Source organism: Hyla sarda, chromosome 5 (genome assembly GCF_029499605.1).
Source record: "Hyla sarda isolate aHylSar1 chromosome 5, aHylSar1.hap1, whole genome shotgun sequence".
NCBI lineage: Eukaryota > Metazoa > Chordata > Amphibia > Anura > Hylidae > Hyla > Hyla sarda.
In genome coordinates this window covers 219,974,489-219,998,592 of record NC_079193.1, presented here as the reverse complement: position 1 = coordinate 219,998,592, position 24,104 = coordinate 219,974,489, and the positions used below count along the sequence as shown (strand labels likewise).

At 40.4% G+C, this 24,104-nt stretch overlaps 1 protein-coding gene and 1 long non-coding RNA gene across 13 annotated transcripts in view; one reads left to right on the top strand and one right to left on the bottom strand.

Annotated features, from left to right (window-relative positions):
- Positions 1-24,104, top strand: part of MAK (male germ cell associated kinase) — a 69,948-nt gene that overhangs the window by 12,230 nt on the left and 33,614 nt on the right. For 5 of the 10 annotated variants that reach the window (XM_056521148.1, XM_056521144.1, XM_056521147.1 and 2 more), the window contains 3 exons: positions 17,557-17,837; positions 18,875-18,929; positions 21,698-21,819. In XM_056521148.1, the coding sequence (XP_056377123.1) occupies positions 17,737-17,837; positions 18,875-18,929; positions 21,698-21,819 (278 nt within the window). In that variant the 5' untranslated portion in view covers positions 17,557-17,736. Of the gene's footprint in view, positions 1-9,047; positions 9,071-17,556; positions 17,838-18,874; positions 18,930-21,697; positions 21,820-24,104 lie in introns of those variants that run through there. The other 5 variants (XM_056521151.1, XM_056521150.1, XM_056521152.1 and 2 more) reach the window with 3 other exon arrangements.
- LOC130273809 (uncharacterized) lies at positions 1,999-13,528 on the bottom strand. 3 transcript variants are annotated; one of them, XR_008844129.1, is made up of 5 exons: positions 13,457-13,528; positions 8,755-8,908; positions 7,993-8,222; positions 5,712-5,779; positions 1,999-2,077 (listed from the first exon to the last, which is right to left on the bottom strand). It is a non-coding gene; the product is annotated as an uncharacterized LOC130273809 (long non-coding RNA). The 3 variants fall into 3 exon arrangements; XR_008844128.1 differs by lacking the exon at positions 5,712-5,779 and having other exon boundaries at positions 2,000-2,077; XR_008844130.1 differs by lacking the exons at positions 5,712-5,779; positions 13,457-13,528 and adding an exon at positions 12,636-12,804 and having other exon boundaries at positions 2,000-2,077.

The window sequence follows — 24,104 nt, the reverse complement described above, 5'->3', positions numbered from 1 at the left end:
CATTACAAAGGACAACTGGTCACGCAAAAAATAAGCCCTCATACTAGTCTGTGGATGAAAATATAAAAGAGTTATGATTTTTTAGAAGGCGAGGAGGAAAAAATGAAAACGTAAAAATTAAATTGTCTGAGTCCTTAAGGCCAAAATGGGCTGAGTCCTTAAGGGGTTAATAGGGATTCCACCATCTGAGTCACGTAGCGGAATTACTGCGCAGATATCCTACAAATTTATAAGGCATGTCTTTAAATTCTGTTCGGAGTCCCATTAATGTTAATGGGACTCTGAATTTGAGAGGAATCTGTGTTTTAAGAAAAACAGAAATTCTGCTCGAAATCTGCTGAAATTCTGCAAAATTGCAAAAATCAGCAGTCTGCTTTTCTGAGCGGAATTTGAGCAAATAGCAGAAATTCCACGGTGTGAACATAGCCTTATACGCAGGGCTCAAGCTCTGCAGAAACGCATGAGAACGGAGTTCCTGCACTCTATCCACTGCAGGAACACTGTTCCCATTTGTAGAACCAGCCCTTGAGTGAGTTTTTGGGTGAGTTCCCTTACTTTTTTCCCCCAGGATTTGACCCCTGCTTATACGTCAATGACACCATTAATTTTTTCCAATGAATAACATAATAGAAAATTCTACAAGTGCTATATGTTTATATGTTCTATTCATTTTTCTATTACCTCATCATAACCATTAGCTTCTAGAATTACCGTAGTTATTTTGAATGTAAAAATATTCAGAATTTACATTCAGATAAAAAATATATTTATAATGCTTGCCATGGCATAGTATTCCTGTAAGGACAAAACAGTGTACAATTGGCCAAAGACAAATACAGTTTGGTTCACCACCCTCCTATACGTACCAGTTAAACAGACGTAATTTTTTACAGAGAAAGTAAATAAGTGGCTGTGAGACTCATGATGTCTAAGAAAACATTCGGATCAGATGTGGTGAAATCCAACCTAATCTCTTTCCACTTATATTATCCATATAGACATATGATATTGTAGGAAGCATAAGCAAGATGGTTCTTATTACTCATTTATTTTCAATATCATATAAATTTAGATAATACGATTGAATGTTATGTTTTGTTATTTTGTTTAACCTTTTATTTGGCTACCAATAATGGCTACAGTCACATTTCTAAGAAAGCTAAGGTATGTAACATTTTCAGTGTCATCCATTGTTAGACTGGGGCTCCTTGGGCTCACTAAAGGAAATGGTGAGTACTAGAGATGAGCGAACTTACAGTAAATTTGATTTGTCACGAACTTCTCGGCTCGGCAGTTGATGACTTATCCTGCATAAATTAGTTCAGCTTTCAGGTGCTCTGGTGGGCTGAAAAAGGTGGATACAGTCCTAGGAAAGAGTCTCCTATGACTCTATCCACCTTTTCCAGCCCACGGGAGCACCTGAAAGCTGAACTAATTTATGCAGGATAAGTCATCAACTGCCGAGCCGAGAAGTTCGTGACGAATCGAATTTACTGTAAGTTCGCTCATCTCTAGTGAGTACTGATCATTTAACTCTCTTAACACCTTGATCAATAGCGATCATGGCATCTAGAAAGGCAACCTCGTAAAGCTGGGTGCCAGATGGTTACCATGGCAGCCAGAGGCCTAGTAAAGGCATCCATAGTTGCCATATGAGACCTGCTAGTTGCCATATGAGACTTGTCATATGAGATAACCAATCTGAGCTATAGCATTGCATCGAACAGTGTAAGCAATCAAATGATTACTTAGAAAAGTCTTCTAGGGGGACTAACAAATGCCAGAATTATGTATTTTGTGTCACATTATATCCCAGAAAAAAAAGGGATCAAATAGTCCCCCCAAAAACCCTGAAACAAAACAAAAAGTATAGAGCGTTAGTATAGTTGTAATCATACTGACCTGTAAAATAAATATAACGCCTCAGTTTTACCATATGGTAAAAATGATTGGGCAATTCTGTTTCTTTTTTTTTTTTTTTTTATTTATTCTTTAGTATCCTCCCACAAATAATTTTTTTCTCTTGTTTCTCAGTCTTTTATATGGCTAAATGGTGGGCGCCAAAAACAAGTACAACCTGCAAAAAGAGCATAGAATTGCTTAGTAAATGCATCTAATGATTGCATGCATATTATAGTCCCCTGTGGGGACTTGAAACTTTTAGATAAAATAGTAAGAAAAAAATATATTTTTTTAAATAAAATAATGCCTCTCCCCTAATAAAACTTCAAATCACCCCGCTTTTCCCCATTTTTCCAATAAAAAAATGAACATATTTAGTTTTGCCACATGCAGATTTGTCCAAACTATTTAAAATTTTATGTTAAAGGATTACTCCGCCCCTAGACATCTTATCTCCTATACAAATGATAGGGGATAAGATGTCTGATCGCGGGGGTCCCACCACTGGGGACCACCGCAATCTCTCCTGCAGCACCCCCGTTCCTCAGCTGCATGGAGCGAGGATTGCTCCGTGGCTGATGACGGGCGATACAGGGGACGGAGTATCGTGACGTCACGGCTCTGCCCCCTTGTGATGTCATGCTCCCCTTAAGGCAAGCCTATGGGAGGGGGCATGGCGGCCGTCACACCCCCTCCTATAGGCTTGCAGTAAGCTCACGTGACGTCACGAGGGGCAGGAGGCGTGACGTCACGATATTCCGTCCACTGTATAGCCTGTCATCAGCCACGGAGCAATCCTCACTCCATGCAGCTGAGGAACGGGGGTGCTGCAGGAGAGATTGCGGGGGTCCCCAGTGGCGGGACCACCGCAATTGGACATCTTATCCCCTATCCTTTGGATAGAGGATAAAATGTATAGGTGCGGAGTAGCCCTTAAAAGGGGTACTCCGGTGGAAAACAGAATTGTAAATGACTTCTATTAAAAAATCTTTACCCTCCAGTACTTTTAGCGGCTGTATGCTAAAACAGAGGAAATTCTTTTCTTCTTTATTTATTTATTTATTTTTTATTTTGTCTTGTCCTCAGTGCTCTCTGTTGACACCTCTGTCCGTGTCAGAAACAGAAGTCATTTACAAATCTGTTTAACTTTCTGGCACCAGTTGATTAAAATAAAAAATGTTTTCCAACGGAGTACCCCTTTAACCCCTTAAGGACCAAGGACGTATGAGTACGTCCTTGGTCCCACTCCCGTGATATAACGCGGGGTCCCACGGTGACCCCGCATCATATCACGGCGGGCCCGGCGTCATAGTGAAGCCGGGACCCGGCCGCTAATAGCGTGCGGCACTGATCACTGTGCCGCGCGCTATTAAACCTTTAGCCGTGCGCTCAAAGCTGAGCCACGCGGCTAAAAGTGAAAGTAAAAACTGCCGGTTAGCTCAGTGGGCTGTTCGGGATAGCCGCGGCGAAATCGCGGCATCCCGAACAGCTTGCAGGACAGCCGGAGGGTCCCTACCTGCCTCCTCACTGTCCGATCGCCAAATGATTGCTCAGTGCCCGAGATCCAGGCATGAGCAGTCAAGCGGCAGAATCATTGATCACTGGTTTCCTATGAGAAACCAGTGATCAATGTAAAAGATCAGTGTGTGCAGTGTTATAGGTCCCTATGGGAGCTATAACACTGCAAAAAAAAAAAAGTGAAAAAAAAGTTAATATAGATCATTTAACCCCTCCCCTATTAAAAGTTTGAATCACCCCCCTTTTCCCATAAAAAAAAAAAACACAGTGTAAATAAAAATAAACATATATGGTATAAGTAGGGTATCATTTTAATCGTATGGACCTATAGAATAAAGATAAGGTGTCATTTTTACCGAAAAATGTACTACTTAGAAACGGAAGCCCCCAAAAGTTACAAAACAGCGTTTTTTTTTCAATTTTGTCACACAATGATTTTTATTTCCGTTTCACCGTAGATTTTTGGGCAAAATGACTGATGTCATTACAAAGTAGAATTGATGGCGCAAAAAATAAGCAATCATATGGATTTTTAGGTGCAAAATTGAAAGAGTTATGATTTTTTAAAGGCAAGGAGCAAAAAATGAAAGTGCAAAAACGGAAAAACCCCCGGTGCTTAAGGGGTTAAGTTGGCACAGTACAATTGGGGACACAGCGACACAGTACATTAAAGGGACACACCAGCTAAGTGCATTAGGGGCCACAGTGATGTAGTGCATTAAGAGTGAAGTGGCATTATTCATAGTTTGAGGGGGCACAGAAACATTGTTCATTGTCTTAACGGGCACAGTGGCATAATTTAGTTCATGGCACAGTGTTTGGCAATATTATATTTAGGGAGCAAAGCATGTGGAATGTGACAGTATTATACCCAGGAGCACTGTGTGGCAGTATTATATTTAGGGGCACAGTGTGTGGCAGTATTATATTCTAGTGCACAGTGCATGGAAGCATTAGATTCAGGGGGCAGAATGAGTGAACAGTGTGCAGCAGTATAATATTGAGAGGCATGATGTGCAGCAGTATAAGGGCCCATTAACACTACATATTTTCTGAGCAGAATTCCGCTTTGGAAAATATGGTCCAATGGGTTTCTGCTGCACTATTTACACTACGAAAATTCAGGATCCTAGACTCCTCCAAAAGAATAAACATGTTCATTTCTTTTTTGCGGAATGTGCTTGGAAATACACTGCTGTCTATGGAGAGGGCAGTATATTTCTGAGCCTGCGCGGAGATTCCGTAGTGTGATTGAGCCCTTGAACAGTGTGCAGCAGTATAATATTCAGGGGCACAGTGTGTGGCAGTATTATACTCAGGTGAATAGTGTGCGGCAGTATTCCGGTCATACTGGGAACTCCTTTAACCCTGTGACTTATTGGGATAATAATAGTCTCCTGCACCAGGCATTGCCTCTCTCTTACTTTACTGCTATATGTGAACTAGTCTTAAGTGTTCAGCTCAGACCTTAAAGGGGTACTCCGCTGCAAACATCTTATCACCTATCGAAAGGATAGGGGATAAGATGTTAGATTGCGGGAGTCCCGCCACTGGGGACCGCAATATCCGCTGTGGCATCCTGGCAATCGGTGCATGGAGCAAACTCCGCTCTGTGTCCGATGACTGATGATGCCGGCGGCCCGCGCCTTCCATTCACCTCTATGGGAGGAGGCGTGACGGCTATGCACTAGCCATCACGTCCCCTTCCATAGACATGAATGGAGGGGGCGTGGCGTGACATCACAAACTGGGAAGCTGCAAGCTTCCGTGTTCCGGACGCCGCTGCTGCCGGCCCGGAGATTGCGGGGGTCCCGCCGCTGGGATAGGGGATAAGATATTTACAGTGGAGTACCCCATTAACCTGATGGCAGGCCTGGATAAGCAGACCCTTACTAAAAGTAGTTGAGTACCCCTGCTTCAGACTGTAATATCTGCTATTTCCCACTTTTTATTTTTTTCTTGACTTTATTTGATTATTTTGAATTATGTTAAATGTTTGTATGTGAACAAATAGTACTTTGTCCTCTATGTGTCCTCTGGAATAATTCCTACCTAATCCTATGTAAAGCGATTACTGTTTAGTGTGTCAGGAAGACTAAAACAGTCTGTTCACAATTGGATTTTCTGCTGCGAGTAAGGCTGCTGCTAATAGGAATCCATCCATGCAGTCATATGAAATAGTCATCATCATAGCAATCGCAGATATATTGCTATGTATGCTTAGATATATTTGGTCTCTTGCTCAGCAATAGTTAATGTCACTCACAAGTGACAGTGTGAGATCTGCCTACCTGATGGATCTGCACTTGGTTGGTGATCTTGGTTAACAAACTAATAAGCCCTGCTCAGTCTTCTCCTTCTAGTTTTGGGAAAATAAAATGTATTTAGCAATAATGTGTAGTAAACAGGTTCTGTATTGTAAGGATTTATGGACTGCCTAAAGCCAGATTACTGGACTAATGGACATATAATAATAATAATAATAATAGTTATTATGAGCTAGAGTGGTATGGTCATGATCAGGGGTATACAGACTTTTCATGATTTACTTTTATACGAGCTACTTTATGTTGTGTCGCATGATCTACCAATTAAAAAAGCCTTCTGAAAATAAAAAAAATAAAAAACAACAAACTACTATTTAAAGAGGACCTGTAGCCAACCAATAAAGACATTTGATTTTGCTATAATTTAAGGGGTTTTCTGGGATTATTTTTTATTTGACTATGCTACAGGGGCTGTAAAGTTAGTGTAGATCATAATATAATGTGTGTACCCATGTATCATGGTGTTCTGTGATTTTTTTTCACCTACATTTATTTTTAACAGCATACAAAATGACTGTTGTCTCAGGTTTTCCCAGGTTGCAGTGGGGTCCGAGACATTACATCACTAGTCAGGTAATCAGATGGAGCCTGTCTGCTTCAATGGGAGAAAGATCATAGCAATAGCTAGAGGCACACTGGTCTATTGCATTGAAGAGAGCACAGGTGTGTTTCAATGGGTGGGGTGGCTGATGTGTGGGAGGGAGAAAAGTGACCTCACCCTTACAAACAAGGAACTAGGGGATTTGTAGTTTAAAAGAACAAACTTCAACAGGAAATAGTCTTAGTATTATGGTAATCTCACAACATAGCCATTTAGCCCCAAGACAAGCGCAGATCCTTCCTAAGCATGTCCATTACTGTCTGCCAGGTACATACTAAGATAACCTTATGGTGGATAACGGCTTAGGGTGCCCTGTTCCCACACACACATACATGTACGTTATGGGTCGGGTGAGAGAATATGGCATGGGCTCAGGAGTCTGGCTTGTGTCATATCCGGCAAATGGCTGCTGATATCAGCAGCTAATATCTGCTGGTAATGACAGGCATTGTCAATTATTAAACTGTTTATTTAAACAGTCCGTCATTTAAGCAGTAAATGTTGCTCATCGCCTGTGTCTATTGTCATGTGTCTATTGTCCAGTGTCTGTCCAGGTTTCAAATAAAAAAATAACATAAATTGACCAAACTATTAATAATTGCATTTCTGATCCCACACAGCTAAAGGCCTAAATTAAAAAAAAAAATCCAAACATCAAATTTTCAGATTTTTGATCACATAACATCCCAGAAATTTTTTTTAAATGAAAAGTAATCGAGAACTTAATACTACGCAAAAGAGGTAATGGTAAAAACTGCAGCTTACAGCACAAAAAATTTGCCCTCATATACCTCCATAGGTGGGAAAAAAAGTTAGAAGGGCTTAAACATGGCTATACAGTTATTTATTTATTTTCTTTTATCATAAAACGAAACAAAAAATATCCAAATTCTGTTAAATTGAATTATATTGACCCATAGAATAAAGTTAGCACGACGGTTTTACTGTACAGTATACTCCAAAAAATGCAAGGAGGCACTAGGAAGGTAAACAAAAGGCTTTTGGAATTTTTTTTTCTTTTTTGTAATGTTTACCAGATAATCCCTTTTAAAGGGGTTCTCCGGTGCTTTAACATCTTATCCCCTATCCAAAGGATAGGGGATAACATGCCTGATCGCGGGAGTCCCGCCGCTGGGGACGCCCGTGATCATGCACGTGGCGCCCCGTTTGTAATCAGTCCCCGGAGCGTGTTCGCTCCAGGTCTGATTACGGGCGACTACAGGGTGGGCGGCGTGTGACATCATGCCTGCGCTTGCCCCTCAATGCAAGCCTACGGGAGGGGGCGAACACGCTCCGGGGACTGATTGCAAACGGGGTGCCATGTGCATGATCACGGGAGTCCCCAGCGGCGGGACTCCCGCGATCAGGCATCTTATCCCCTATCCTTTGGGAGAACCGGAGAACCCCTTTAATGTTAAAGGGGTATTCCAGGAAAAATGTTTATTTTATTTTTAGATCAGCTGGCTCCAGAAATTATATCACACAAAAGAAAACGACCTGGCACCGTCTCAATCTATTACCATATACAGTAGGTCACTTGCTGGCAGCCCCTACTATGATTTCACAGCGTCAATGGTGCTTCACAATAGAGGACAGAGTTCAATCATGACACGGGTAGAAAAACAGGTGCATTGGAGCACTCACCTCAGACGCCAGGGTATGTCGTGCAGAAAAACTTTATTTTCGTTTTCCAAGTTGTATACAATTGCAGGGAGGTGGAGAGATGTTGCATGGGCGGTGGGCTCCACTGATGGGCGACGGTCTGTTATCACGCTTTAATCCTTCCAATAATTATCAGCTACTGAAGTTGAGTTGTTCTTATCTGTCTGGAAACAGTGCTCTCTGCTGGATAACCTCTTTAATGATGGGAATGACTGGTGGGATTATAGACATGAGGTGTACGTATTTACATTAAAATTAAGTTCACGCCCATCTGATGATTCCCTGAATTGTCAATACAAATTCTAAACCCTCATTTCTCAATAACGAAAAGACATATCAAGAAACTGTAAAAAAAAGTTTACAGGACAACCTAATTTTATTTACTGATTGTAAAATCTCATTTTATGGGTTGGCCACAGGTCCTCTTTAAGAAATGTAGTTTATATTTAGTTTTAAAAAGCGTGTGCTGCTTGTTCTCTGCATAGCAATATGTCATCCACAGGTGCCCCTGGAATAGTGTTTCAGCGAGAGGTGGCCCTACAATAGCATGTCAGCCACATTATATTAGTGTACATACCCTCACAACAACATTTAAAATTGGAACAAAAAGGTGAAACACATCAAAGAACAAAATTCAACATTACATGCTATGTGGACTGTACAAGTGATGTTCCCAGTGTGCCTGTCACATACGCCCCTATTATAGCAGCTTTAGTGGGTTTGATTTCAGCCAGAAATACCTACGTAACAATACAAGTCATAGATGCCCCCCTAGTGCCAGTTCGAAAAGTTTTTCTCTTTACAGCTTGGTGTTGGTAGTGCTGAAACCACTCTGTCCTTCCCTCAAAGCGTTCCTGTCATTTAAGGATTTCATTGTGACTTTTCAGGATAAATTGCCCTGAAAATAGAGTTAAGACAGTTACGTTTTTACTCTCTACAAATACATTTATACAGTGTTTTACTTTATAACTCAGGTGTCCCGCTGATCCATTTTTGGAATGAACCCATGAGCCAAGTGTGAAGGAGGAAGGATAATAAATTCCAAATTTTACATAAAGATGTAATGTGTGAATTCTATATTTTTGCACAGCCTTTAGTAAAAAATAAAGGTGCATTCAATTTTGTGACCACCTAACTTTTCTTTAGTTTGCCCCCCATAGCCTAACTATATGCATGGTACATAAAGATCAATGAGTGAATGTTAACTATTTCTGCAAATTCTGCACTTGTAAGAAAAAATTATAAGGTATAAAACATGCATGAGCAGTAGAGGTGCCACTGGTAACTAAACATGTAATGCACTGAAATGCTCATGCATTTACATTGTACCCTGTGTACGAAAGCAAGAAACATATCACACAGGTATGGCCTTAGTGTTTATTTTTTGCATGTGCCAGTTAGAGTGTATGACATTGCCAAGGACCTATAAGTATCACATATGACTGTAGAGTTAAAGATTATGCAGATGTCGGGTTACCCAGGATAGAGAAGTGATATCTGCATATAATGTAACTTTGTCCAGCCAGCCTAGGTGCATTAACTGAAACATGAGTTAACACAACACAAGTAGGTCATAGCTGGTACTTTAAGGTCAAGGCTGTACAACAGTTTGTATACTACAGAACTCAAGCTCAGTCCTATATAATCTTTATGTGGTGTAGAAAAGTGTTCTTATTTATTAAATTATGTCATCTTAGAAAATAGAATCTTCAGATTCTTCCATCCGAGTTACCGCTGGTAGCACTTCCAGGTTATGGAAAAGCATCAATGGTATGGAGGATGGAGATTATAAATTGAACGCTATGTGTACAGGCACTCCTAATGAAGTGAATAAGTTAACCATAATGCACGGACATAAAATAAAAAAGACAGTTTATTCAGATAACACGGACTGTTCACAACAACACAAGGGCGAAAGGTTATAAAAACCATGTGTATAAACTGCCTAGAAAAAAGTCAGTGTGATTTATACACAAGTTTTTAAAGTACAGATGTTTTTTTTTTTTTTTTTTCCCACCCCTAAGCTCCCATTGATTTCAATATGAGCTTCCAAGCAGAATCGGCCTTAAAAAACTAACATGTTTTCATGCTGTTTTAAGCTTTCCCCATTTAAGTCAAGCACCTTTTTGAGGCTTTTTTGTGTAAAAATGCCCATAGGGCTTTGGTTAAATTAAACTTGACCTGTAATTTATTGTTATGGGTAACAAACACACATATACTATTAGACAGTTTTTCTTTTTCTCCCCCAATGAGCTTTAACCCCTTAACGACGCAGGACGTAAATGTACGTCCTGGTGAGCTGGTACTTAACGCACCAGGACGTACATTTACGTTCTATGCATAACCGGGAGCATCGGAGCTTTTGCTCGCGTCGTGCGCAGCAGGTCCCAGCTGCTGATAGCAACCAGTGACCCGCCTGTAATGGCGGACATCCGCAATCGCGCGGATGTACACCATTAACCCCCTCAGATGCCGTGATCAATACTGATCACGGCAACTGCAGCATCGCTGTACTTTGAATGGATGATCGGATCGCCCGCAGCGCGGCCGAAGGTCCTCTCACCTGCCTCGGCTGCCTTCCACAGGTTTTCTGCTCTGGTCTGCCATCGAGCAGACCAGAGCAGAAGATGACCGATAAAACTGATCAGTGCTATGTCCTATGCATAGCACTGAACAGTATTAGCAATCGAATGATTGCTATAAATAGTCCCCTATGGGGACTATTAAAGTGTAAAAATAAAAGTTAAAAAAGTTAAAAATAAAAGTAAAAGTATTAAAATAAAATGTTAATGATACCGTACGATGAACGGCGTGAACGTAAAAAAAATCCAAAATAGCAGCTTTTTTATAACATTTTAGTCCAAAATTTTTTTTATAAAAAAAGGATTAAAAGTTTTATATAAGCAAATATGGTATCAATAAAAAGTACAGATCACGTCGCAAAAAATGAGCCCTCATACTGCTGCTTATACGGAAAAATGAAAAGGTTATAGGTCTTCAAAATAGGGGGATTTTAAGCGTACTAATTTGGTTAAACAGTTTGCGATTTTTTTTTAAGCGCAACAGTAATAGAAAAGTATATTATCATGGGTATCATTTTAATCGTATTGACCCAAAGAATAAAGAACACGTCATTTTTACCGTAAATTGTACGGCGTGAAAATGGAACCTTCCAAAATTTGCCAAATTGCGGTTTTCTTTTTAATTTCCCCACACAAATAGTATTCTTTTGGTTGTGCCATACATTTTATGGTAAAGTGAGTGATGGCATTACAGCGAACAACTGGTCGCGCAAAGAACAAGCCCTCATACTAGTCTGTGGTACTTTTGATTTTTTGAAGGCGAGGAGGAAAAAACGAAAACGTAAAAATAAAATTGTCCTTAAGGGGTTAAGATATGACTTTGACTAGGCTGCGCCAAAACATAATATAAGGTGTTGGTTTTTTTTGTTATTCAGATGAGGATTTATTTCTGTCTTTTAGTTTGCGGTCATGCATCAACACCTACTTGTGCTTGAGTTTCAGCTCTATAGGAGAGCCAGAGATACATGAGTACAGTGCTCGTGTATCTCCAGCTCTCCCATAGACAGTGTGTGGAGGGGGCGTGTCGACCACTGCCGCTCCTTGTATGAGAATAACCAGTGTTCTGGACACAAATCTTTAGAACACCGGGCAGGAGATTGTGGGGAGTCACAGTGGTTGGACCCTATCTGATCAGACACAAGAACAAAATTACCAGAGTTCCCCTTTAAACCTTTCCCCCAGCTCTAACCTGAATATACAGGTACATGTGTAGTGTGGGTGACCCTGTTTCTAACTCTAAGTCACAAAAATCAGTGCAGCGATTCCAAAGAAGTCCATCTTATTGCTAATATGGTAATTTCTTCTTCTGCGCAATGGAGGCGGGCTGCAGCTTTATGAGCGCTTTCTTTTGCCCACTCCAGCCTGATATCACCAAACCCATCATACCGTGAGAGTAAAGCAGGCATGAATATTTATTTAAGGGCGGTGATATGGTCTAGAGTGGGCGGGAGAAAGTGCTCACACAGCAGCCGCCTCCATTGCACATTATAAGAAATTACCATATTAGCAACAAGATGTATTTCTCCAGAATGACTGCACCGATTTTTTTAGGCATTAGAAACCGGGTCAACTGTGCTATCTTCCTTTTATTCCTGTATATTTAGGTTAGTGCGGGTGACCCTGCTGTCAGTTTTCCTTTAACAATATGGTGCATGTCAACATTTTTGCAATTAGTTATAATTAACTTTCTTGCATCCTTTCAAAGCTGTTTTTTTTTTTCCCACCTTCCCTTGTTGACAGCTCTTGTCTAGGACATAGACCGCTGCTCCGCTCTGAAGCAGTAGTCAGACTGGTGATGTCCCTTACCCTCTCTGCACATAGCCGGAAAGTACGGCTTACTTATCTGTCTGTTTAAATTCATAAGGGGGGGTCAACAGGACAGTCCTGCATATATCTGATTCCCTATTTCCAGCATTATTCTCACAGTGTGAACAGGACCTTGGTCATGTGATCAAATAATCCTTAAAGGACATGTCCGGTGCTCACTTTTCTTATTGTATCCGTTCCGGGCTGCAAAAAAAAAGAAAATAAGCTTTCTCTTACCTGCATACGCTCCCCCGGTGCTCCGGTACAGGCGTTCGGTCCCCAGGCTGTATTCTTCTTACTTCCTGTTAGTTAATTTGTTTTCTTTTATTTTTCAGCCCGAATCGGATAAAATAAGAAAAGTGAGCACCGGACATCTCCTTTAAAGGGGTAATCCACCATAAGGTGATTTTAGTACGTACCTGGCAGACAGTAAAGGACATGCTTAGGAAGGATCTGCACTTGTCTTGGGGCTAAATGGCTATGTTGTTAGATTACCATAATACTGTCGCTAGCTTTTTGTGAACTGGTATTTCCTGTTTGACTTTTCTTTTTTTTTTTACTACAAATCCCACAATTCCATTTTCCTCAATCCCACACATCAGCCACCCCACCCATTGAAACATAAATGAGCTGCATCAATTCAATAGACCTGTGGTTTTGAATCTGGGTGCCTACAGCTGTTGCATTAGTTACAGATTGATCTCTCTCCCACCAAGCGATCGCTCCACCCATTGAAGCAGACAGGCTCCCTGTCATCAGCTGACTAGTGAGTTAGGTCTCGGCCGTATTGCAAGCTGGGAAAAATCAGAGACAACAGTCATTTTGTATGCTGGTAAAAATAAATAGTGGGGTGAAAATCACAGAAGAATTGTGAGAAAACCGTCACGTACAGGTACAGACACTATATTATGAACTACACTAACTTTACAGCCCCTGTAGCATAGTCAAATAAAACAAAAAATCCTGGAATACCCCTTTAACAGTCAGAGTAAGCCAGGGTAAGTCATATAAAAACTAGTAAGGTGATTGAGGATAATTGTATGTGGCTTTGTGTATACCCCTGGTCTGAATTCTGTAGGACTGCCCACACCTCTCAGGGCCAGTAAGCTGCACAGGACAGACAAGGTAGAGAGGCAGTTGGGAATAACTGTTTAGAGTAGGGTCATACACACCGCATCCACAGTGTATTTCATGCTGCAGATCTGCTATGCGCAGACACATGGGGCTACCTGGCCGCAGCCCTGTGTGTGCAGTAAGATTCGAAGGCTGTATAGTATGTTAGCGCGCATCTGCAGAATAAAATATGCATGAAATACATATATGTGGCCCTATCCTTAAGGATTTTATTATAGTAACCTTATCCATGAGCAGGCATGGTGGTTAAGCTAAGGAGTAAGGGCTATTGGGTTATCATAGGATCACTAGGGTCATTGGTGCTCATAAAGTGTACTGGCTCTGCTACAATGGCAAGCCAGAGTGTGTCACCTCTTTATTGCTATCTGGGTGCTGTAAGTGAGCCAGCTGGGGATCCCACAGTTTTTGTGAATCCCAATGTTTCAGCACTTAAAGGGGTATTCCAGGCAAAAACTTATTTTTATATATCAACTGGCTCCAGAAAGTTAAACAGATTTGTAAATTACTTCTATTGAAAAATCTTAACTTCAGAAGCTCATAAGTACTGAAAGGATTAAGGTTGTTCTTTTCTGTCTAAATCCTCTCTGATGACACCTGTCTCGGGAAACGCCCAGTTTAGAAGAGGTTTGCTATGGGGATTTGCTTCTAAACTGGGCGTTTCCCGAAACAGGTGTCATCAGAGAGGACTCAGACAGAAAAGAACAACCTTAACTTCAGAAGCTCATAAGTACTGAAAGGATTAAAAAAAAATTAATAGAAGTAATTTACAAATCTGTTTAACTTTCTGGAGCCAGTTGATATAAAAAAAAAAAGTTTTTGCCTGGAATACCCATTTAATCTGACTTCTGTAATTCTTTTTGTCCTGTGATTTAAATAAAGCTGTGGCCGATTTGACTCCCAAAAAGTGTTTTGTGCATTTATATAATAGTTTGTGTTTACTGTAGTTGGAAAAGTGAGGGTCCATCCCATATCTGTGTCATGTATAGCATTTTTACAGTTTTTTATATATAAGGTACGATATTGGGAAATTCTCTCCAATAGGTCTTGTTTTTAAAGATTTTTGTGTATATCTTGTAACTTGTATAGAACAGTTACCAAGTTTACAGTGTAACCTACAGTGCACCTGTACATTGCTGTTTCACATTTCTAGCTTTTTTTTTGCGGGTGGTAGTTTTACACAATGGAAAAGCTATTGTTTGGGTATCATAAACCGTGTGATGTATACAGTGTGTCTGTGTCTGCTTGTGGATGTGTGAGCTTGTTTAAGTGTTGCTAAGTTTCATGGTTTGTTTATTTGGCTAAACTTTGTATGACGTCATGACATTGCATAGTAGAAGTGGCAAGCTCTGGTCTGGTCAACAAAACAAACTGGTAGGATCTGAAGAACATAGGAGTGGATAGTTAAGTGTTTAAAACCACTGTTCACACAATAATAAACTGGCTTGGACAAAAATGTTTTTTTTTTTTAATTTTCTAAAACTAAGACCCATATTGCATTTTTGCATTTGTGTATTGAAACTTTCAATCTGCAGTAATGCAATAAGTGTCTCCGTTTTGAAAGTATTCAAAAAGGATAAAAAATTAAAGCATATTGAGGTATGGTAGTGTCCTGTTGAGGTTTACTCAGACAGAGCTTCATGGAGCTGTAATAAGTTCATGTACATAAGGCCTTAATGTAATTGAGACTTTTCCCTAATCCGCTGTGATCTGAACAACATATGATCCAGCAGTGGGTCTCTCAGAGAAACAATGTTTCTTGTGTTATAATGAACTGTATATTTTATTGAATGCATTAATTTTATGACATTACGTAGTAAAAATATTAAATGAAGATAAAAATAACTCTGTCTTTTTATATTCATGGTCATAGTTCACTACCACATTGTCACAATGGTCAATGCTAATCCGTAAGAGGTAAGAAGCAGTTGGCTAGAGATTAAAGGAGTAGTCTTGTGCAAAAAAACGTATCCCCTAGTTTTAGATTGCGGGGCGTCCTAGCACTGGAGCCCCCCGTGATCTCCTGTATGGAGCCCCTGCTCTCCCCTGGAGCAGCGCATCATGCCCCCTGCCCAAAGCAGGGGCAGCCACGCCCCCTCCATATATCTCTATGGAAGAGACCCGTTTGGCTATCTTTGGCTCTCCAGTAGAGATATATAGAGGGGGTGTGGCGGCATGTGTAGTAAAGTGCCGCTCCAGGGGAGAGCCGACGCTCCATAAAGGAGATTGTGGGGGGCTCCAGCGCTCAAACTCCGCGATCTAAAACTGATCCCCCTATCCTGCGCATAGGGGGATAGTTTTTTTTTTTTGCATGAGAACACACATTTTTTGGACATACCGTATACTCCTAAACAAACAACAGTATTCCTGCAGTATAAATTGTTTTATCCCAACTCCTCAACATTTTAATGTATGGGTACATCATAATGTCGGAGCCAGCTCCATACCCAGTGGGATGCTGCTGACACACATGCTAGTAACTGTTGTATCTAGCAAGTTCCAGTCCTGTTAGGGACTCAATTTGTACCCCTGTGAATCAATTGGAGGGTGCTAATCGGTATGTCGGCTGTACTAGGAGACTGCAGATGACAACACACTACAAGTATTGCAGTGCATTGTACAAGCGACCCATAAGAGGACTAAAAAAGTGTAAAAAAAATATACAACCAAAAACAAAACAAGTCATAAAAAACATAAAATTAAAAGGTTATATATACCTCTAAAAACTGGTACCAATAAAAGCTATAGCTTATACACAAAAAACAAGCCCTCACAAAGCTCCATAGAGAAACAAAAAAAATTATTATGGGTCAGAATATGGCAAAACAAAGCAATTTTTTTAAAGGCTGACACTGGGTCTTATAGGATACATTGATACTCTGTAGTGTGAGCTAGGGGACAAAAGTTGTATTTCACTGATCTCCCCCCTCGTTGTCCCGCCATAGAGACATATCCTCTATTTACAGGATATTTACAGGGGTATTATTACTAGGATAGGGATTAAATAGCCTTTAAATAGGACTCAAGTCCAGGAGCAAGTTCAGTAAGACAAAGGCATCACAACGTCATGAGGGGGTGGAGCCGTGATGTCACGATACTCTGGCCCCTGTTGCGCGAGTCATTAGACACGGAGCGATCTTCGCTCCGCGAGGCTGATGACAAGTGGGTGCAGCAGGGAGATCGCGGGGGTCCTCAGCGGCGGGACCCCTGCGATCAGAAATCTTAGGAGATAAGATGTCTTGGGCCGGAGTACCCCTTTAAGATAACAAACGACCTATAACTAAAACAGACATACACTAGAGCCTCCACTTTATTTTCTAATAATAGTGTTTGTTGTAATATTTAAGCTTAAAACAAACAGAGGAAGTTGTTCTTTTCAGTCTGACCACAGTGCTCTCTGTTGACACCTCTGTCCATGTCAGGAACTGTCCAGAGCAGGAGAAGTTTGCTCTATGGATTTGCTCCTACTCTGGACAGTTCCTTATACAGACAGAGGTGTCAGCAGAGAGCACTGTGGTCAGACAGAAAACATAACTCCACTTCCTCTGTAGTATACAGCTGCTTATAAGTACTGGAAGGATTAAGATTTTTTTAATAGAAGTAATTTACAAATCTGTTTAACTTTCTGGAGCCAGTTGATATGACATTTTTTTTCCCACCGGAGTATCCCTTTAAGCAATTTGCAAATTAAGTGCCTGCTTTTTGTATATGTGTTAACTTCGTCTTCTTTTAGAAAAATGTCTATGTAGAAGATTTGACAGGGTAAGTAGTGATGCTATCGTTTATTGGGATGAACCAAATAGCTATTTACTTCCAAATCTAGTGTGCACAATTTTTAAAGTCTATATTATTAGGCTATATCTTGTAAATGAGTAGTTTTGGATAGAGTTATCAACAGCAGTAAAATATATCTCCACCTATTATTTTATGATCCGAAATAAACCCTTTGTTATTGTGGATTGTGATCACAAGCTAGTGCTTTCTGTTATCATTTATATACTTACAGCATTTTTGGTTACCTTTTTAGGTTCCTTTTGGAATGGCAACATTGAGGGGCTTCCCACACTCTTCAGCTTAACATTTCAACTGTCAAAAACCATTCACATGTATATCTTATCCATACAATTCAAAATATCTGTCACTTCTCAACTGCTACTTGTGGTAGACACACTACTTTGTCGATCCCTTGAAAAAGCAGATTGAAAAGATGAATCGGTATTCAACATTTAAGCAACTTGGAGATGGCACATATGGAAGTGTGCTTTTGGGGAAAAGCAATGAATCAGGAGAACTTGTGGCTATAAAAAAGTAAGTGTACAATTTATTCTATAGCTTTCAATGAAACACAAATAATCAATGAAATAAAGATTCCAGTTGTAGCATACGGTGGTGTATGAATGGGCTGTTCTACCTCTGCCAATCATAAAAATGATTCTTGGGCACTTACTTTTACTGGAAAAAATTATACAGCATGGTATGTTACAACAACAAGATTCTGAAATAAAGGACAACTGCCGAAAACAACTGGTTATGACTGAATACTTTACATCAGGGTTTTGGTGCATGTGACAGCAAGTGCATAGTTTGCATTGCTTTTAAAAATTCTAAATCTGACAGATCATTAAGATCTGCCAAGATATGGTTTGGTCTGTTTTAAATCCCATGTAAATTAAAGGGGTTGTCCAGCCAAACTTAAAAAAAAAAAAAAAAAAAAAAGACCAAGGCTGACAAATAAAACAATCAAACTTTTTATTTGCCTTCCTTTCTCTCTTGTAGCCTTCTGTATTGGGTTGCCTGATCCGCATCCTGTCTCTGCTGACCTTGCTTCTCTGCAGCCGGCTGTGGCTGTAGATGTGATGTTACCGTGCTGCTCTGCCAATCACGGGCTGCAGCGGTGCCCTGCCTTGGCCAGTAATGTTAGTTTTCCAGGCTGCTGACGGTACAGTCTTCAGTTCTGGGGAAAGCGGTATCACCGTCCGCAGTGTGTCTGATACCGCAGGCTATGAGGAAGCGAGGAAGTTAAAGGTTTTATTTGTCAGCCTGAACCCTTTTATAAAAAATGTAATTTGGCTTGACAACCCCTTTAATAGGACCCTTTAACAGAGCCAAATAAAAGAGGACTTTGTTCATTTCAACATTGTTTTTAAAGCATTGTAAATGTCTTTCATTTACTTAGAAATTGTCTGTGAGGACTGAAGAATGTGGGGAAAGAAAAGTAAAAAAAAAAAAAAAAAAAATGATTATTACAAAACAATAAAAAAGAGTCTGTGGGGAGGAGAAGAGTTTGCAGCTACCACTGTTCTTCATACTGTGTAAGATGTAAAATTTTTGTTGCCTTCCTACAGGATGAAACGAAAGTTCTATTCCTGGGAAGAATGCATGAATTTGAAAGAAGTAAAGGTAATGAATGGTAAAGTGTCATATAGTCACTGTGTGCTTTAGTGCCCAAGGCAGATGTTATCCATTTTCATAAAGTTAGATTTAGTTTTCTCCCCTTGCATGGGGTGATAGACAATTTGTAAAAGATAAACTGACTGAGATTCTCATTTACCAGATTAGTTAATTCAGGTGAAAGTAAGTTTTGTCAACCTGCCAAAAAATTCCAGTAAAGTGGTCCCTGCCAGTCCATTTTATTTTGTTTGTTAATTTAAAGGGTAACTTTAACCCCTTCCCGCTATAGGATGTATGCATACGTCCAATCATCAGACACGTTTGCGCAATTGGACGTATGCATATATCATAGTGATCTCCTGCACTGCCGCGAGCAGCGCAGGAGATTTGCGACGGGAATCAGCTGTCAATCACAGCCGGAGTCCCGCCGGAGCCGCGACAGCGCCGATCCCGGCAGCATTAACCCCATAGATGCCGGGATCAATCCTGATCACGGCATCTATGGTGTTGACAGGGGGAGCGCTCTCACCCTGTTCTCCAACGGCGGCACCGCTATACAATCGCGGGTCGCGTTGGTTGCTATGGCAGCAGGAGGTCAGATCATGACCTCCTGTATGCCTTTTACGGAAGCCTGTGAGATCCAGCCACAGGCTGGATCGCACAGGCTGTAGTGTGTGCAGCTCATCAGGTCATACTGTGCTGCAGTACAAATGTATTGCAGCATAGTATAACCTCTAAAAAGTGTAAAAAATAAAATAAAATAAAAAGTTCTTCAATAAAAGTATGAAGTGAAAAAAAAAAATGTCCCTTTCCCAATAAAAGCCCTGTATTATCACCAAAAAAGATCAAAAACACAAATCATATACATAATAGGTATTTCCATGTCCGTAATGAAGTGTACTCTAAAACTATAATGTAAATTATCCCGCACGGTGAAAAAAAAAAATCCAAAAAAAGCGCAAAATTCACCAATTTTGGTACAAATAGCGGAATAAAAAGATCAAAAGGTAGCATGTAGCACAAAAATGATACCAATAAAAAGTACAACTCATCCCGCAAAAAATAAGCCCTTACTCAATGGCGTCGGACGAAAAATGTAAAAGTTACGGCTGTTGGAAAATGAATGGCAGAAAAATAATTTTGCTCAGAAAAGGAAAAAGAACATAGAAAGCTATAGAAAATGGGTAACGCCATAATCGTACTTACCCACAGAATAAATATAACATCACTTTTACCGCACAGTGTATACCATAAAAAAATAAAAATGCCTGAAATTTTCCAGTTTTTCACAAAAAATGCTTCATGTGTCAACAAAAATGCACCAGTTATATAAAGCAGTGTTTCTCAACCAGGGTACTTCCAGCTGTTGCAAAACTACAACTCCCAGCATGCCCAGACAGCCAACAGCTGGCATACTGGGAGTTGTAGTTTTGCAACAGCTGGAGGCACCCTGGTTGGGAAACACTGATATAAAGTACAATATGTCACGAAAAAACTATCTCAGAATCGCTCTGCTCAGAAAAAGCATTCTAAAATTATTACCATTTAAAGAGATACATGTCAAATAAAAAAAAAGAGCCTGGTCCTTAAGGGGTTAAATTAGTTGCCTATGGGACTTCTGGCAATTCTGTAGACTGCTCGCTTTAGCTGGGGGCTGGGAGTTAAAACAAGTATCTGGCCCAAACAATGAAATTATAGTTACCTTGTGTGTGTATATAGAATAAGTGTAGTTCCGCTGATTAGTGATTACCCCTTTAACACTGAATCGCGCAGTTATTCCTATTATTCCTCCTGAAAATTAATGAATAAAATAACTTCTGTGTATTTCTATTCCCCTTGTCAAAGGGATGTGCCCCTTTATAGAGTGCCACTGTCACTGCCACTGTCACTGCACTGATTGATCAGAGACATTGTAAGAACACAATAAAACAAAAATGTAGCCAGCACCTAAACCCAATACTCGGATGCACGCTGCTGTGGCAAGTACAAGACATGTAAAAAAAAGAAAATGGCAGCAACACACTTGGTCAACAAAATGGAGGCTCTTAGCGCACTTTTTGATCAAAACATGTCCCCCCATCCACCACGTGGAGGTGGCCTCATATAGGATGGGACCCTAACATTCGCTCACCTCAGGCTGGGCGACATGCTGGATCCACTAACAACCTAAAACCACCTCCTGTGAAATAGGGGAGGGGATACACGGCTACAGAGGGAGCCACTCCCCCCACTTTGCACAGAAAAAACAAAATTAAACAAAAATGTAGCCAGCACCTAAACCCAATACACGGGTGTACGCTGCTGTGGCAAGTTTACCCGTGTATTGGGTTTAGGTGCTGGCTACATTTTTGTCATATTTTGTTTTTGCTGTGCAAAGTGGGGGGAGTGGCTCCCTCTGTAGCCGTGCATCCCCTGCCTATTTCACAGGAGGTGGTTTTAGGTTGTTAGTGGATCCAGCATGTCGCCCAGCCTGAGGTGAGTGAATGTTAGGGTCCCATCCTATATGAGGCCACCTCCATGTGGTGGATGAGGGACACGTTTTGATCAAAAAGTGCGCAAAGAGCCTCCATTTTGTTGACCAAGTGTGCTGCTGCCATTTTCTTTTTTTTTTACATGTACTGTAAGAACACCCCCCTTACTGGTAACGCCCAGTTGTCAATTTATTTCTAGAAGGTAACAGCTCAAAAGATGCATAATTGTTAATTTTTTTGAAGCATGCATGTATTTACTATCTTGGAAATGTAATACTGTATGTTCCTGTTTTTTTTTCTTTTTAGTCTTTGAAGAAACTTAATCATGCTAATGTGATCAAGCTAAAGGAGGTGATCAGAGAAAATGACCAGCTGTATTTTGTATTTGAATATATGAAAGAAAATCTTTATCAACTAATGAAAGACAGGTATGATCTTATGTCACACCGTTACATTCTAACACATTGCTGGTTATTTCTACATTGTGGAGATGGGCAAAATCAGGTAGAACCAATTAACAGATTGTTTATTGATCTAGTTCAGAACTTATGAAAGAAAAGTAAATGGAATTAGCCTGTAATACCAGTAACAGCCACCTGGTAAACAATGAAGGGTTTCCCCTTAATGCCCCCGCAGCCCCTTTAATCAGCTGATCAGTGGGGTTGCCCAAATGTGGTCTCTATCTTAAGGATAGACCATCAGTTTTAAATAACTGAAAAAAAAAAAAAAGTCAATCCCTTTCCTCCCCATGACGTCATGGACTGTAGAATGTAACGCTTAATAAATATATATTATGCAACATATGGAACCAAGGGCACTTTATAAATAAATAAATAATAATAATAATAATATTATGATGCAGACACAAGAGTGAGTATGCACCAAAACTGGCAGGATCCATCTGTAAATAACAGTCACTTTACCTCTGTAATGGCCAGGAAAAAAAAAAAAAAAAAAAATGATATACAAATTTTATCCTGGCAGTTTAACTCCTTAGATGCCACAGTCAATAATGATTATGTAAGCATTATCTAAGCAGTTAGGAGGGAGCTTTCTCGTTCCCATTGGTTCCACGTGACCTGCTTGTGGGGTGTTGACAGAGTGTTATCTTATGGCAACATTGAAGAAAAAAATTTCTGACAGTGTTTTCTATAGCTACCAGTAGGATGGTAGCTTACATTGGGTTTAAAAAGGGAAAAAATGCACTTATTGACTAAATACAGTTATAATAAATACAGTGAAACTTCTTAAAGAAGATGTGTATGATGGAACTGAAATTCTTTTGCAGGGCAGGGGTGGTCTTTTGGAGAGGTTTCACTGTATAGAAGGCATTAAAAAAGTTTTCACACCCTTTTACGTTTTGGACATTTTGTTATGTTGAGGCCTTCTGCTAAATGGGGACTAAAATACTGAATTAAATGTCCAAATAAAGTTAATCAATGTGAATAATCCCCTTCCCTAATAAAAGGATTCGGTTTTAATTAAGAATACCATTTTACTTTGCTCCATTTACCTTTTTTCAACCCTGATTAGTCTTCCTGTCCTGGCTCTGTTCTTTTGCAAACCTAGTGTCTTTCATGTGCCTTTTTCTGAGGAGAGGCTTCTATTTGGCCACTCTGCCATATAGCCCAGATTGGTGGAGTGCTGCAGTGATGGCTGACCTTCTAAATGTTTCTCCCATCTGCGCACAGGACCAGAGTGATCATTGGGTTCTTGGTCATCTCTCTTAGGCTAAGTTTCTGTCCTGCGTCTTTTGGTTTGAAAAAAACGCCTGAAAAAACATCAGTGCAATTTCCTGTATCTGGCATTTTTTTTCTTGCGTTTTTTCATTTGTGTGGAAATTGCACCTTTGCCGTTTTTTTTGGGGTACCCAAAATTTGTTGGGTACCAAAAAAAAAAAAGGATGCAGTAGTGATGGGAATTTTTTTATTAAACAAAATGTATATATTTTATTACCAAATTTTTATTCATTTTTAATTGAGTGTGTTTCACTTTTTTTCTCGTATTTTTTTTTTTTTTTTTATGTATTACTACTACTCCCAGCATGGAACAGACTGCTCCATGATGGGAGTAGTAGTACCTGTACTAATAGACATATCGCCCCGGGTGTCAGTCCTGACACCCGATGCGATCGTCCATAATATAGCAGAGATGCAGCGGCTCTATACAGCGCTTGCATCTCTGCACTATACTCCGGCCAGTGATGTGAATAGAACATCATTCATTCATATTTTCCACCCAGAGTGGGGATTGGCCGGATGGTTGCAGCCAATCACCGCTCTCTGAGGGAAATATGAAGGAGTGAGTAGCCGGTCAGAGTATAGTGCAGAGATGTGAGCGCAGGAGAAAGCCGCTCCATCTCTGCAATAGATAGGACGATCGCATTGGGTGTTAGTAGTGATACCCGCTGTGATCTGTTCTTACCTGCAGGTACTAATACTCCCAACATGGAGCACACTTTGCTCCATGCTGGGAGCTCTAGTACCTGCATTAATAGACAGATCGCAGCAAGTGTAATTTCTGACCTTGCGATCTGTCTATTAATGCACGTACTAAAGCTCCCAGCATGGAGCAAAGTGTGCTCCATGTTGGGAATAGTAGTACCTGCAGTTAAGGAAATATCACAGTGGATGTCACTCTTGACACCCGCTGTGATCCTCCTGTATAATGTATAGATGCGGCCAGCAGCTCGTCTATGGTCCCCTGCACTGAT